Source organism: Epinephelus lanceolatus, chromosome 14, assembly GCF_041903045.1.
Source record: "Epinephelus lanceolatus isolate andai-2023 chromosome 14, ASM4190304v1, whole genome shotgun sequence".
NCBI classification, from domain to species: domain Eukaryota; kingdom Metazoa; phylum Chordata; class Actinopteri; order Perciformes; family Serranidae; genus Epinephelus; species Epinephelus lanceolatus.
In genome coordinates, this window is record NC_135747.1 from 12,564,977 (window position 1) to 12,582,594 (window position 17,618).

At 39.8% G+C, this 17,618-nt stretch overlaps 1 protein-coding gene across 1 annotated transcript in view; it reads right to left on the bottom strand.

Moving 5' to 3' along the window:
• Positions 1-14,013: 14,013 nt before the first annotated feature.
• The window catches only part of ramp1 (receptor activity modifying protein 1), a 92,654-nt gene continuing 89,049 nt past the window's right edge, over positions 14,014-17,618 (bottom strand). The window contains exon 3 of the mRNA XM_033614131.2: positions 14,014-16,125. Coding sequence (XP_033470022.1) covers positions 15,870-16,125 — 256 coding nt within the window. The 3' untranslated portion in view covers positions 14,014-15,869. The remainder of the gene's footprint in view (positions 16,126-17,618) is intronic.

The window sequence follows — 17,618 nt, forward strand, 5'->3', positions numbered from 1 at the left end:
CTGCTTTCTCTGCCAGCTTGAATGTGACCTTTTTTAAGGTACACTATGCAGAAATTGCTATATTTGCGTTTATTTCAGCACTGTGTCTACCATTTTCATAGATTGCTTCGGACGCATGCTGCTTACAGTTTGGCACCTGGTCACTATCTTTTCGTAAAATCCCAACCTCACCTGCACGCTGTGCCCAGAAATGTCCGGAAACATGAAAAAATAAGGAAATACAGGTAGAGGGCAGAGTCTCTGCAGACAGATACACTGTCACACACCATGAGAGGGTCATAAGTGATGATTACGCAGGATTACTTTTGTATGAGCCAATTATGGTCTCTTAGAAAAATCCTGCATAGTATACCTTTAATGTATAGAAAGGCAAGTTTTTGTGTGAGACAGTGGCTATTATTATAGAGCTCTACCTGAGAGCACATTTCTTTTCTCACAGACAGTACATACTGTATCTTTGCAGCACAAAATTGATGCAGCAGTGCACGGCTCAGGGAAGGGAAGAAATTCTGAAAGAATTTATGAAAGATGGTGAAGAAATTACATTTAGAAATATTGCACTTACTTAATGTAAATTTAAAAAAAATGCATGTGAGTCACTAAACTTAATTTCAGTATGATCTCAAATCATCTGAAATGAAAAAGAAAGTTTCCTTTTTCTTCACTCTCCTGTGAACTCTTAACAGAGATAGCTCTATAAAGTCACCTGTGTGTATATGTTGCTGTCAGCTGCATCCTACAACAATGACCTCATGAGCAATTTCTGAGGTTTCATACATTTGCTTGTTAATTAGTTTCAAAAGGCAAAGTAATCCCAACTGGCTCCCTCTAACATCCTCCTACTGTGTTTATGAACCCAGTGGAGGATACTGCAATCAGTAGAGATAATGTTTTTTGACAGAAAATGAAATGGGTTGGTGAAGTCACTGAAAAGGCAGACTGTTAATCTATCTGTTGTTTATTAAATGGGCAGTTTATTTTTGATGGCAGCGTTCACAGAGAATTCATGAGTTCACACAGTGCAGAGAAGATGTGGAGGACAGGATGATGATGGACATATCAGTATCCAGAGTTTTCTTGTAAACAGTAAAATTAGCTAGATATTAAAAATAAGATTTTTTAATAGCTAGCAGTTTTTTTTCTTCTTTGCCTTTTTTTGGTGCATTTCTTTGCACTGTTCATTGACAACTTCTTTAAATTTAACTCAGCTGACTGAGGACTTTCACATTTTTAAGTTCAACCAATCAGACTTTGTCATGACCTCTGGGAGCAACGCAAATGCCAGAATAAACATCTGCATTTGAAGTAGTTATGTTAAAAATGTACATTTCTTTACATTTCAGTTTTTATGTAGAGACAACTCTGTGGTTAATGTGTGGTTATGTTAAAGGGATAGTGCACCCAACATGAAAATTCACCCACTATCTACTCATCCTCATGCCGATGGAGGATCAGGTGAAGTTTTAGAGTCCTCACAACACTTGTGGAGATCCAAGGGGAGAGGAGGTAGCAACAAAACTCCACCTAATGGGGGTTTATGGCACCCCAGATTCAAACATCCAAGAACACACAATTGAAACCACAAAATATCCCCATACTGCTCATCCGTAGTGATCCAAGTGTCCTAAAGCCCCAACATAAAAAGTTGTTTGGAAAAATGTCATTTGAACTCTGTTTTTAGCCTCATTGTAGCCTGTAGCTCTAACCGAGAGGTTTTTGGACGTTTGAATCTGGGGCGCCATAAGCCTCCATTAGGTGGAGTTGTGCTGCTACCTCATCTCCCCTTGGATCTCCGCAAGTGTAGTGAGGACTCTAAAACTTCACCTGATCCTCCATTGGCATGAGGGTGAGTAGATAATGGGTGAATTTTCATGTTTGGGTGCACTATCCCTTTAAGTCACAAAAACCACTTGGTTGGGGTTGATGGTGCAGTGCAGTGGTCAGGAGTTTGCATGTTCTCCCTGTGTTAGTGTCGGTTTTCTCCAGGTGCTCCGCTTTCCTCCCACAGTCCAAAGACATGCAGGTTAATTGGTGACTCTGAATTGCCCATAGGTGTGAATGTGAGTGTGAATGGTTGTCTGTCTCTATGTGTCAGCCCTGTGACAGTCGTGCGACCTGTCCAGGGTGTACCCTGCCTCTTGCCCAGTGTCAGCTGGGATAGGCTCCAGCCCCCCCACAACCCCCAACAGGATAAGCGGTCACATAAAATGAATTAATAACACCCACTTTTGTTGGTCTTGAACAGTGGGCTGCTGTTACGTCTGTTACTATGTTAAATAAATTCATGTAATTACTCTTAAGACCTTCTTTCAGTTACTTACTCCCGATTAGCTTTATGTATTACCTCCTCCTCCCTTCTTTCCTTCCCCTCTCTGTCTCTTGAGACAGGCCACTGTCCTTTGAGTGCTGAGCGTGAGACTGATCTGATGAAACAGCTTCATGTAACTGAGAAGATAAAATAGTGCTGCATGACTCACAGATACATCCATACACCTACAATATGTGCTTGGTGATTTGTTTTGTTTGTTTGTTTTTCATAACATAGATCATGCTGACATGGAAATGATAGAGAGTGGACCAAATCAACTAACAGAACTGATCCCACAGTTTCACAAGCACAGGGACGAGATTTTTTTTTTTATTGTTGAGCCAACTGGAAACTCAGATTAGTTAATCTACTTTTTTGGGCAATTCTTTTTGGTGTCTCATCTCTCAGACTGCCTGCTAGCAGAATAAGATGCTGCTTTGGGTTCCTCTGGGAAATTGTGAGCAAGACAGAAATACACCAGAGACTTTTGGGAACAGGAGGAATTGAATTCTGACATACGTACAGAACACTGAAAATAACATGCATTAATACTACCAGTGGACATCTGTGAATGACATTATGACGTCTGCTGGGGACATCAGGAGGAGGCGAGTGGGAGCACTTACTGACATTAGCCACTCAGTTGCATCTTGTTCCACCATAACTTCCGCCATTGTTTTTTTTTTTTTTGTTAATCTCCAGCATCTTCTTCATTTCCAACTTCACAGCGAGAGACAAGATGAACTGTGGTTGCAGGAAACAAAAAACAAAAAAAAGTATTCCCCATTAAGTGTAGTGATATTTTCTTGTCCTCACAGGGGAACTTTTTATGTCGGCTCACAATGGGGAATGACTGTACCGGGGAATAGCAGCACTTTTTACTGCGAAAAATACCAATAACATCTTCTAACACACCCAGACGTGTTCCAGCAGGAATCTGATCCAAAATCCAGGAAAAATTTACAACATCAGCAACAGAGACAACATTTCCCTGACGTTAGCTTGTAGCTTCATTTAGCAGTGTGGGCTCCATAACGTGGAGCAGATGATGACATAAAAAAATCTGCCTTGCTTTGATTTCAGCTTGTAACCAGAGTAGGAAAAAGTTTGGAAACAAAATATTCAGAACGAAGCCTAAGATTTTTGCTCACAAGGGTAACTTCTACATGTCATTATTTTAAACTATGATCATGTTTAATATGAACATCCTTCATTGTAACTTAATATATGACACAAAATATGGAAGAGCATCATAGGTCCCCATTAAACAATTTATCTTTAAAATAAGTCCCATACTAATGGAAATTATACAATATGATTCAAAGTGCCTGAACAATTAAAGGACCAGTGTGTAAGATTTAGGAGAATATATTGGCAGAAATGTAATATATTATAATAAGTATGTTTTCTTTAGTGTTTAATAACCTGAAAATAAGAAGTGTTGTGTTCTCCTTACCTTAGAATGAGCTATTTATATCTACATAGGGAGCTGGTCTTAGTTTGTGGTCATGTTTCTACAGTAGCCCAGAACGGACAAACCAAACACTGGCTCCAGATAAGGCTATTTGCGTTTATGTGTCGCCCACTGTTCTAAGAAGCCCAACCGCAATGTGCAGCACTGGAGTTAGATTGATTTGTAACATGAAACTGCTTTAGTCAGTGTTTTTACCGCTTTCTATCACCAGGTCTGTTTGTTTTGGAAAGGAACAGACCTCTGTGGATAATTCAACTCACGATAAAAAAACCTCCTGAACGTCTGGATCAGAAAACAGTGAGCGCACGTTAACTTATGAAAGAAAAGGGTGAGCACACAATAGCATGTTGTGGGAGTGTATTTAGCAATTCTAGTCTAAACAAGTGGTTCCCAACTGGTCGGCCACGGGGTCTAGTTTTCTCCGTAGTCATTAGGTACACACACTTTAATATATCCAGCATCATACTTGCATTCAGCCATGCGCTCAGGCTAGTTTGCTGTCTCTGTCAAGTAGCTGTCTGTTAGTCATTTATGAGAGGTCTGTGCAGGAAATTTGTTGTACTTAAAAATTAAGTGTGTTTTCACAAACTTGACATGTTTTCTAGTCACTTGCAGTCCATTCAAAAAGGACTCACAACCCAGTTTTGGACCACCACCCACCAGCTGGGAACCACTGGTCTAAAGTAACATCTGCATTTCCAGATCACGTGACATGGTTGAAAACTCCAGAACAGCTGCTAAATGGACCACATTGCGTAAAGTCTCATTTTATTTCAGATGGTACAAATAACATTTCATATTAACCACGAGATCTGATGCTGGAATAACTTTTGATGATGTCATAAAAAGCAGACAATATTTGAACTATAAAAGAAGAAAGTGAGGGAACAAGGTTCCTCACATCTGTCTTTCCCCTCTTTCGTCTTCGGACCCCGTTTCACATCACAAATGTTGTATCCCTCTCCAAAGAGAAGCTTCCGTTTACTTTCTCTGCCTTGATTATCAAGGCAGAGAAAGTAAACGAGCAGGTCTGTTTATATCAAGTTGATATAAACAGACCTGCTCTTATGATTTGCAGCTGAGACATACTGTACAGAAGCAACAGGGCGTCTGTCAGAGGGAGAAACACATAAGGCAGGAGGTTAGTGATCTGTGGATTAGTCTTCAAAGACCAGACTCAATTAATCCAGATGAAAATTACAGCCGAATAAAGCCCCTGTGTATTTTTAGTGTGGTATCTGGTACAGGCTCAAGCATCTGCCTGCAGTTCAATTCAATTTGAAAATCTCAAATGTCATGCATGCTGTTGCTCCTATTAAAACTAAAACTAAGACAACCTTGAGCCAACAGAAAACACCATGGAGGAACACTATGATGGTAAAGGCCTTAAAAACAGAGTGCAGGAAAGCAGAGCGTAAGTGGAGAAAAACTAAATTTCAAATTCACTATGACCTCTACAAACAAAGTCTTTGTAATTTCAACCATGAGTTATTCTGGGTTAGACAGCAATACTTTTCAGAAATCATTAGTAAGGACATCAATAATACTCACACTTTGTTTGCTATGGTTGATAAGCTTACTAACCACCCAAATCAGATAGCTCCAGAACTTCTCTCAACAGATAAATGCAATGAATTTGCTCGCTATTTTAGTGAGAAAAAAATGTAATCCACAAGGTACATATCAGCACAAATCAGCAAAATTATAAAATTATAAATGATGCAACTCCTAAAACCACCCAGGAATAACTCAACAACCTTGTCAGAATTTAATACAGTTGACCTTAAAACTATAGAGGAAATGGTTCAGCAGCTTAAACCATCAACTTGCTGTCTTGACACTATACCATCTGACTTCTTTAAAACTATTGTGATGTCTGTCTTAACTGATTTGCAGCAAATAATCAATTTCTCATTTCAGTCAGGCACTTTTCTTAAACCCCTAAAAGTAGCTGCTATTAAGCCACTCTTAAAAAAGAGAAAGCTAGATGTTTCCATGTTAGCAAAGTATAGACCTATCTCAAATCTTGAACTTTAATGGACTTTTTGACAAATTTCAATCAGGTTTCCAACCTCATCACAGTACAGAATCAGCTCTTATTAGAGTGCTAAATGATATAAGGTTGAACACTGACTCAGGCATGGTGTCAGTTCTAGTCTTATTGGATCTCAGTGCTGCATTTGACACTGTAGAGCACAGTATACTGTTGAACAGGTTAGAAACTTGGGCAGGACTCAATGTAACCGTTTTAAAATGGTTCAGGTCCTACTTGGAGAAATGTTATTTTGTGACCATCGAAAGTTATGAATCCAGTCGAATGGCTAGGACATATGGAGTTCCTCAAGGGTCAGTTCTTGGACTCCTTTTGTTCAGCCTATATATGCTACCTTTGGGTCAAATTCTACAGAACTTTAATGTTGACTATCATAGTTATGCAGATCACACACAATTATACCTATCACTGTCCCCAGATGACTACAGTTTAATAGAGTTGTAGTGTCACTGTTCAGAACAAATAAATAACTGGATGAGCCAAAACTTTCTTCAGCTAAATCACAACAAAACTGAGGTAACTGTCTGTGACAGTAAAGAAAAGCGGATTGCTGTTAGTAAATACCTTGAGTCACTGTCTTTAAAAACCGAAGACCAAGTCCGAATCCTTGCTGGGTTGATAGACTCACATCTGACCTTTAGCAGTCAAATCAAATCAATCAATCACCAAAACAGCTTTCTACCAGCTTAAGAACATATCCAGAGTGGAGGGTTTCATGTCCCAAACAGACCAGGAGAAGCTCATCCATGCTCTCATCTCCAGTAGACTTGACTATTGTAATGGTCTTCTGACTGGACTCCCCCAAAAAGAGCATTAAACAGCTGCAGCTCATTCAGAACGCTGCAGCTCGGGTTTTGACCAGAACGAAGAGATCGGATATTTCTCCAGTTCTGAAGTCTTTACACTGGCTACCAGTCAGCTATAGAATAGAATTCAAAGTTCCGCTACTGGTCTACAAATCACTTAATGGTTTAGGTCCAGAATACATTAAGGAAATGTTAATGGAATATAAACCCAGTACGGCTCTGAGATCTACGGACTCAGGTCAGATAGTGGAGCCCAGAGTTCAAACCAAACACGGTGAAGCAGCATTTAGCTGTTATGCTGCACACAAATGGAATAAGCTACCAATAGAACTGAAGTCAGCCTCAAATGTGAGCGTTTTTAAATCAAGGTCAAAAACACTCCTCTTCTCTCATGATCAAGCTCTTTTAAAGCACCTTTACATTTTTATCTTTCATTTGCAATGCATGCTCTTTTAGTCATTCTAAAGTAAATTGTTGTTTTATGCTGTATTTTAATAAGCTGTCTTTTTGTTTTTCTGCTCTTTTTTACTGCTTTTAATGCTGCACTGGTACAACGCATTGAGTAACCTTGTGTATGAAATGTGCTATACAAACAAAGCTGCCTTGCCTTGCCCATTACTTTAATAGTGCAGCCCCTGGCAAAGTGTTTAAAGATTCTGTCTGCGTGCATGTAACAGTTGGTTATATTACCTCATTTAGTGCACACATTTTATGTAGACTGGAGAGTAAATGTAGCCATTAAGACATTGCTCTAGTTTTGATCTTAAAAAGTTTCAGTGCAAGTGACCCAGATAGACAGGGTTGATAAGTTGTGTGTCTCTCTGTGTGATAAAACTCTAAGTGCTGTGAAAAACATGGAAACCGAATATGGCAATGTCAGATTTCTCTCAACCATTCTTTGGCTGCAAATGAATGCTACTGTAAAAAATAAAGATAAAATAATTGGAAAATGTAGAATGTTACCCCCTTCTGTTGTGAATGCTGAAAATGGTCACATAAAAATCCTTTAAAAAGGCAGCTAAAGGTGCGCAGGTAATAACACAGCTTCCCTGATAAGGATTACTATACATCACCATTTCAGAGGAGTTTAGAAACATGAATGGGGTCATGATGTTTCTGGAAGAACAGTTATGTACACTTTGGCACTGTAAGAACTGAGTCCGATGGTTATATGCTGTTTTAAGTGAATAAATAATTTCTTAAAAATTTCTTTTCATTCATGTAAGTGTTTTGCATATTTCTTTTTATTCTGTACTGTTGGTTTCAGTGTTTCTTTAGTCAGTATTGTTGTGTACAGTTGCGACACTAACCCATAATATATATTATATGACTTTTTATAATACAATCTCTGTAGCTTCACAAACAAAAAATAGTGCAAGTTAGTGATATGACTTGTTTCACTGTTGTTCCACAATCTGAAATAACCATATCATCTTACTATATAATGACGAAAACTCTGTCTGTGGGTGTGTCTGTCTGTGTGTCTGTTCCATGTTTTTCTCCTCACTGACTTGGTCAATCCATGTGAAATTTGGCACAGTGGTAGAGGGTCATGGGAGGATGTGAATGAAGCAGTATTACATCAATTGGCCAAAGGGGGGCGCTATAGCAACTGATTGAAATTGCAAACTTTGAATGGGCATATCTCATGCCCCGTATTTGCCTCAAGAACCCATAACTTCCGGTTATATAGATTTTCCACCATTTTGAATTTTTTGAAAAACACTTAAAGTCGATCTCTTCCTAGGAAGTTTGATCGATCTGCATGAAACTCGGTGAACATAATCTAGGGACCAATATCTAAAGTTCCCTCTTGGCAAAAGTTGGAAAACTTACTAAAACTGAGCTTCTATAAGGCAATGAATATTGCGGAGGGCATGGCTCATCACATAAAGGTGTATAACATCTCAAGGGTTTCACCGATCACCACGCAACTTTGTAGGCATATGACCACACATAATCTGAGGGGACCCCCTCCATTATTGACCCCATCAAACAAAATGGGGGCGCTAGAGAGCTAATTTCTTATCTAGGCCTAACCGCCATATCGATTTTTACTAAACTTGGTAGATATGTAGAACAGGACGCCTCAAGGTGACTGGAGAAATTTAACTCTAATTGGCAACTGGGTGGAGCTATAACAACAGAAAAATGCTTAAAAATGGCTAAAGTATGACTGATCACTGTGGCCGGATGTTTGGATTTTTTTGATTTTTGGTATGACTAAGTCATGGTATGGTATGCTGTACATAATCACGGAAACTGTCAGTGTGTCATTCTGTCAGTCTGTCATTCTGTCTGTCCCACATTTTTCTATGGTCAATCTATGTGAAACTGCACATAGGAATTGAGGATTGGCATAGGTAGAAGGTGACAAAACTACCAATGGGTATGGACTAGTACTAAAACTAAAACTGTATGAGATCAACAAAATAGGCAAAATACTTTTTGCATCTTTGAGTCTGATCTCTCTGACCTCAACCCACTCACTGTCCTTGATTATTATATAATAATTAACATTTTGGTGGTTCATTGCTGCTGTCACAATATTTGCTGCCCTTGCAGTCATGTGTGGCTTCAGCATCCGTATCTCCTCAGGTTGCCTTTCTCCTCCATGAATAATTCACTGGGGAGAGTCCAATCTTTAAAAAATGAGTTAGCGTAGGTGTAAGGCTGATAGCAAACATCCTTAACCACATTACATTTGTATTATGATAGCATGGATTTTGGCATCACATCATGTACTTGTTATTAACCTATCATTTGTGCTAATGAAAAAAAAAGTGACAGTCAAGAAATGTCAGCACCCAAGGCCGTGAAGTGACATGTACATTATGGCTGAGAATTAATTTGCAGTTATTTTTACAACCCTGATTCCCAAAAAGTTGGGACAATGTGTAAAACTGAAATGACGAGAATGCAGTGACTGAAAAATTATTTTCAATTTATATTCAATTGAATACAGTTCATCTTAACGTTCAGATTGTTTGCTATTTGTTAGTAGGAGTTGTAGTTGGGGCAGGTGCATGTTTACCACTGTGTTACATCACCTTTTCTTTTAACACTCACTAAGCGTTTGGAAGTGAGGGCACTAACTGTTTAAGTTTTGAAAGTGAAATTCTTTCCCATTCTTGCTTACTTCAGTGGCATGCAAATGTTTGGGCACCCCTGGTCAAAATTTAGTTTACTGTAAGTAGTTAAGTAGTAGTTAAGTTAAGTTAGTAGAACACTGCACAGTAGAACAGTGCACCACCACTCCAGAGTGGTTGTGAGTGATTTGCCTTTCTAACAATCCTACAAGCCGCTCTCTTGGAAAGTTTTCTTGGTCTTTCAAACCTGAACTAGCCCTCCACAGTTCCTGTTAAGTGCCATTTCTTAATAATATCACAAACTGAGGAAACCGCTACCTAAAAACACTTTGCTATCTTCTTATAACCTTCTCCTGCTTTGTGGACATCAGTTATTTTAGTTTTCAGAGTGCTAAGCAGCTGTTTAGAGGAGCCAATGGCTGCTGATTGATAGGACAAGGTTTCAGGAGTCAGATTATATATAAAGCTTTGAACTGACTTTGACATGCCAAAGCCCTGACAAGCTAATTATGGTCTGAGACCCTGGTAAAAGTTGTCTAAGAGCTCAAATGTCTCGGGGTGCCCAAACTTTTAAACGGTGCTCCCTTTCATTTTTTTCACTCTAAAATTGTACAAAATGAAAATAATACACTTATCGTGCTTAAAATGTCTAAATGCATGTTTTATCTTTAGCTTCATGCCTTTCTGAGATCAGTTCATCTTCTACTTGCTTAACTATGCACAGTTAACAAAGGCACAATGATGCTTGGTACTGTCTTGTTGGAATTAAAAGGTGCTGAAAAAAGATGCCTGGATGGCCTTCACTGATGTCCAAGTTACCCATGATGCCATGGGCACTAACACACCCCCATATCATCACAGATGGCTTTTGTACTGGTAACAATCTGGATGGTCCTTTTCCTCTTTAGTCTGGAGGACAGGACGTCCATGATGTCCAAAAACAATTTCAAATGCGGACTCATCAGACCACAGCACACTTTTCCACTTTGTGTCAGTCCATCTCAGATGAGCTTGGGCCCAGAGAAGTTGTGGCATTTCTGAATGTTGTTGATGTATGATTTGCACTTTGCATGGTAGAGTCTTAACTTGCATTTGTAGACGCAGGGTCTTAGATTCAGTTTTGCCTGTTACACACAGAGATTTCTTTTAAGGATATTATGGATTGTTGATGGTGAAATCCAGAATTCCTTTCAACTGAGCTTTAAGAAATGTTGTTCTTAAACCGTTGGACTGTTTCCCCATGCGTCTTTTTTACAAAGTGACCACCCTGGCATGTAAACAACTGAGCCTTTCGAGGATGCCCCTGTCATACCCAAGAATGAGACCTTAATCTATTACCAGTTAACCTGTTTTCCTGTGGAATATTCCAAGTGCATTTCACAACTTTCACAGTTCTTTGTCATCCCTGTCCCAACTTTTCTGGAATGTGTTGCAGGCATCAAATTCAGAATGAATGTATTTTATAATTTTTTTTTTTTTTTTTTACAAAAACCCATGTCGATCTCAGAATGCATTATGTGCCTAAAGCCTAAACCACAACATCAAAAGCATTGTGGGACAGCTTTGGGGATTTAGCTTACCAATTAACATCAAAGTGTCTCTCAACTCTCTTTCAATGTTACCACAAGTGGAGGGACGCTGATATATAGAGAGGAATTTGGCCAAACAATATGTGTCACAGCATTAAGGCACTTAGTGAGGAAGTATAGTGCAGATGACAATTGACAAAATTGGGGCATATTCTTTATCCTTGGCAACAATAAATAGAGGAACTGTGGAATGAATAAACAAAAGTGTAGAAAATGTCAAATTTGGAAGGGTGACAAATTATTCACTGGTGGAGCCTTGAACAGGAAGTTGCTTGTTAAGTGCAAAGTTTTGATGTATTTTCTTGGTGTTTCAAAGACCCTACTCATCCAATAATGATAGGAGGACAAGAGTATTGTTGTTAACAAAACACTTTAGCTACTTGGTACCTTTCTGGGCTTTGACTCGAGTCTGGAGTGAACCTAGAGGGAGAAGTGTGCACACAGCTTTTTTTTATTATTATTTAATAGTGCAAGGACTTCTTTTTCAGATCAAAACTGTCATGGCAACTTATCTTTTAAGCGCATGACTGGCTCTGGAGGGGGAGTAAGCACTCTCATTAAATTTCCATGTGGCAGGCTGTCTAGGGTTACATACTTTTCTTTCAGTTACGTGTACAAATTGGCTGATTGATGAGAGTCCCCCTAACCCTGATGTGTCCAGTGCTATGACAGAGCTGCAAAGTTAAGACTGAGACTTACATGAAAGCAAAAACATTCAAGACTTAACTGGTAGAACCCCAGAACAATAAATAATTAACAGGGCAGACCTTGCATAACCACACACCTTGAATATTTAATTATTAGGTCTGTGCACTGGAAGGACTCATCAGCCATGTGACAAAAGACTGGATTGATTATTGGATTTAGACTTACCCTCATGAACTTTAGACTCTATTTAAAACTTGGTTTGAAAGACTGACTTGACACTTGGACTTGGCTTGAGGTGACACTTGAATTAGACTTGTTTCGAATTTCTTAAAACTCACCTGACTCATCTAAAATGACCTGAGACTTTACTTAAGCTTGTCTCAAATTTCTGGAGACTTGCACTTGTCTCAAATGACAAAACTTACACTTCTCTTAAATGACTTGAGACTTGAACTTGTCTCGAAGTACCTGTGACTTGCACTTGGCTCACGCTATGTCGACATTACAGGCCTACTGATTATTTCCCCAGATCCAATCTTTCTGATCAGACTGTTCACACAGTAGTCATAATATGAAGGTCCGATGATGTCATTTTGCATAATAATTAGCCAAGTACTTCTGTTTAGGAGAGTGTGTAGCTTATTTTCAAAAGAAATGGCCCTTCAAAGCAATGGGCATTTGTTTTGGGGATAACAGGTCGTACAAATGGGCTCACAGTCGATTAGCTCTATTAGCAGCTTTTGCTTGTAGTTCTGTAGAGAGAGATGGATGTAGCCAGGAGGGGAGTCAGGAGTGGTGGGGCCGCAGTGTGGAGGGTGTCACAGAGGAACTTTTCTTCCAAACCTTGATGTCCGGGGCTACATTCCAATATCTCTTTCAGCGCCTCACAACAACTCCGTCACAGCATATAAGCAAGCTGTCCCTATCAGAAAGAACCTGGTCAGCTTACTGCAGCAGCAGTATGGCTACAGCAGACTTCTGTCGTTTCAACGGACCGCTTTGACACTGTATAGTGAATGATCTGCATCTGCACAGTGAAGTATGATGTGGAAAAACCACATGTGGGGAAAAAACACACATGAATTCCGATATGGGCATTCTCCCAGCAGTCGCTTGGCCAGTGATTGGATGTATTGGATATAGGACCACATACGATTGTGGCCCAGATCTGATTGGAAAAATTCTGATTTCTGTGTCCACACTACTCTGAAAAAATCAGATCAGTGTCTCATAAGAACAAAAAAATATGAGATTTGGGCCACATTTGCTTGTAATCTAAACATAGCCTTATACTTGTCTTGATTGACTTAACACTTGAATGAGGCTTTTCCCATACTTGTCTTAAATGACTGATACTTCATGAATGACTTGACAACTGATTCAGTCTTGTCTTGATTGACCTGAGACTTGACTTGAACTATGACATGACACTTGACTTGGAATTGTCTCAAATAGTTTGAGACTTCACCTGGATTTGCCCCAAAAGAGTTGAAGACTTTAACCTTGAGAGAACAAGTTAGTCCTTTGATCTAATGAGAAGCAATTAAGAATAAGCTGTTTGCTCTAATTCACTTCTGAGCTACGTGTACTCCTGATTTGTGATTTATGCTGACCTGCCCCCTGAGAGGGCCAAAACAAAAGCAAAATGTAGTGCAAGATATAATACTGTATCACCTTCATTTGCTTGTCCTCTGCCCAGGCAACACTGCTATTCCCCAGTGCATCCATGTGGAAGGGGGAAAGTGATAAGACCTAAATCCTATTATATCGATAATTCCTCAGGACATGAAGCTTTGTGACATTCAAACAGGAGGCCTCTGTTTTGTTTAGACTTTACTAAATATAGTTCGTCCTCTCTCATGTTTTTCACACTTCAGCAAATGACACGGGGGCTTGAACCCAGTGCATTCATTATGACTCAGTGTTGTGCACTAAGTCATGCGTATATCAATGCAGGATTCATCATTCATATCTAACACATGGTAATCAAAAGCCTTTTGTACTATCTCTCTAACTTATGAAAAACATAAGTGCCAATCCCCTGTGTATCAGAAACATTATTTAGATGTTTTATTCAACTTTTCTTCGTGATCACAGACTTTAAAATTCAATCATTAGAAGTCACTCCAACAGAAAATTAGACATTTCGTAGCAAACATTGCTCTCTGTTTTCCAAGAGCTTTTGGCACAAAGTACAAAGTAAGATCATGTTGGGGAAGTGTGGGTGTGCTTTAGAGTGTGTTGTGCTAACAGGCAGGTTACAGGTCAATGAATCTATAAAGGAAAGAAAGCATTCAAAAATATCAATGAGAAAGCAGTACACACAGCACAATCTACCACACTGGGACATCATAAATCAATAGAAACCTAAGGTCCACAATACACAAACTGTGCTTTAGGCAATGCTCAGCAGAGATGTGCGTTGGCTAATCCATTGCTTTATGTTCCTTCTGTAGTTAGACTTGTGATTTCACCACTATGAATTTTCTACTCTTTGATTTTTCCTTTCATTCTTCCAACATTTCACATAACTGCTTAAATTGGATGCAATCACTGTGGTAATTACTAGGATATTGTCCGTAAATAAGGTAAACACCATGAATAACGGAGGTGAAAATCAGACAGAATGAGAGAATTTTTGGTTAATTTACTGTCTGCCGTCTCAAATCTTCTGCCTGTGTACGTTGGCCTTCAAAGTCTTAACTCTCATCCACTTCCACCTGTGTGTCCACTGGCATTTCTTCATTTTAGTTTCCTTGGTGATGGAGGATGGAAGGTGCAGAACAAGACAGCATCACAGCCAGTCCAAATTGGGGCCTCGACCCCTGTATTGTGACTGTCCTCTCTTGTGCCATCTCTCACCTGTACTGCACATCTGCCAGTCTAGTATGTGACACCATCTCCTGCATTTTTTCCAGCTGGTTCAGTGTGCATTATGCTATAGAAACATTCCCTCGTTTCCCACTCAGAGGAGAGATTGTGGCCAGGGTGTCTGATGTGAACAGAGGAGAGAAGACAGATTCCACTCCCGCTATAGCTCGACAATGAAGCCTTCTGCATGATTGAATGTATATATTTTGAATATAATGCACATCTGTTAAAATCAGGTACCTTTGCATGACATGGAAACACAAAATCTGCATCTGAGAGAAATTCATTTAGTGTACTATGGTTTGTTGTCTTGGTTGTGTCACAAAGACATTTTGACAATCCAAGAACAGATAAAACTGATATTGTACATATTGTGTATATTTACAATATATGAATATACACATAAAATCTGATATACCTGGGTTCCCTAAAAGAGGTTGCAGTAACTGTACTTTTGTAGCCTAGCAAAAGTGTGAATCAAGTCTCCCGGGGAAGCTTAGCACTGTATTTGATTCCTTTGCTGCTGTATAGTAGATAACAGTTATTTTCATGGTCTCCAAAAATAGTTGCTGAACGCTTGTATAAGTTGCGGCATCATCAACACATCCAAAATTGTTTCAAGCAGTTTCTCTCAATGTTTTTTTTTAAATATATATTTACATTTTTTCCCACCAGCCACTTTCCCAGTCCACATCAGACTAAGGTGTGCAGTTCAGCTCCACTTTTCCCTGTAAACCAAACTGAATGATTTCAATCCACGTCAGACTATTGGTGTAAAGACAGATGGGAGCTGCAAAGGATTCATATTGGTGTCAGTGCATTCAAACATCACTGAAGTAGTGTCTTGTCCAGCTCCTCTTCCTGGTCCATAATAAAGTGATTCTGGTCCTACTGAAACCATTTCCCCCAAACACTAACACTCAGAAAAAGAGATCCTTTGGTCACTGAGGGTAAATACGACACAACCTTAGGGACAAAAAGTACCTATTGTCTTGAGTTTTGTGACCCTGTCCCCCCCCTCCTTCCCTTCACTACACAATCCCCTCGCTGCGTTTGCTCCGCCACACCACCAGAGCCGTCATGAGGAGGGTGACCAGGATGGGTACTACAATGAAGGGACCCAAGATGCGATTGGGTGGGTCCTTGAGAAGCCGACCAGACAGCGAGCAGTCATGGAAGTAGTGCTTGTGGACTCGGATGAAGAACTCATCCACCAGCCTGTTGGGCCAGAAGCACTCCATCTTCCGTGCCACCAGGAACGTGCAGTTTGTCAGCTCGCCGTAGAGCCTGTTGGTGACACAAAAAAACAGTTACACATTAATGATCAACTGACAACCTTGTTAAACTCTTTGTTCTTACATGTCACATATGCAGGTACCACTGAAAATTCTTAGTAACTTTTTTAAATTGCGGTAAATCCATGGCGCTGTCCATGGTGGTCTGTGGAAGAAGCAAGTAGCAGATGGAAGGCGGGGGAAGGGGGTCAGGGAGCACAATCTGACAGGGACAGTGGTCACTGGCAATAAATGAGAAGCTGTCATCAAGGACCCAATACACAGCTAGGCAACGGATATTTCAGAGCCATGATCGAGGCCATAGATTCTATCTTGCACAGACCTCAGTCAGATAGAGGATCAGTGAGTCAGACAACTAACTTCTTGGCCACTCCACTCTTTTTGCTTCTATAGGGGGTGAAGACGTGAGATGTCAGGGCATGCATTTCGCTCAATTTGTCAAAAACGGGAATGGCATGCCCCCTCAAATCGCCCATTGATACATACAGACATACTGCTTTTGAACTGCCTGTGGGAGGAATGAACATGTAAGAGTCTGTCTATTCTTGCTTAGATGCTTTTTCCCTATCTTCTTTTCTCTTTTTAGCACAGCCATGCAAAATTACTTTTCTCTTGACTCACTTATTTCTCTGGCTGTTGTCTCTCCCCTCTCATCTCCCCTCTTTGTGCGTTTATCCTACACAGGGATTCGAGTTGCAATTCTTATCAAAATGCACAGATTTGATTGACTGAGTAGCAACATTTGAGACAGTTTACAATGTATGCAATCAGTCTGTGGGTTTCCTGAGCTGCTAAGTTGTTGCTGTAAAGGCTAGGAATGCTGGGATGTTTAAAACAGAAGTGCTTTGTCAAAATGTAATAAATCTCAATAATTTATTGGTTACAGGTCCGGGTCCGGTTAGGACAGTGTCTGGACCTGGGTCTGGACCAAGGTTCGCCTGTTAGTGACTTTGTGGGGGATGGAGAGAGATGGCAGGTTAACAAGGGGGATGCATTTTGGTCATTTTGCTAACAGGAGGTGATGGCCTCCCCCCTCATCACCCCTCCTGCTATGAAAAAACACTGTTATTTTGTTTTAACATGCTGCTGCTTAGCTTACAGACTTGTTCATACTTTCACATTTCATGCAACAATAGAAAAATCTTGTAGAATGAGGACTAATCGAAAAAAAGTAAGACTATTTTGGTTAATGTCAGTGTAGTTTGGGTTTGCTGGGGTGTGAATTTCTCCAAATAAAGATAATAAAGCTAATGGTATACTAACTCTTGGGCTTGGAAGCAATGCTACTATAGGTTACTACTGTAAGGAGTAAGCTAGTTAACAATATATGTTAACATTTACTGCTTGGCTTACATTATAGCAGATAAACACAGTTTAATCCATTCCTTGTTTTTGGTTTTGGAAAGGCTCAACAAAGACCTTCCAAAGTCTTTAAGTGTTGAGTATCTCTCTTCCTACTGAACTAACTACTTAAACATTTCAATG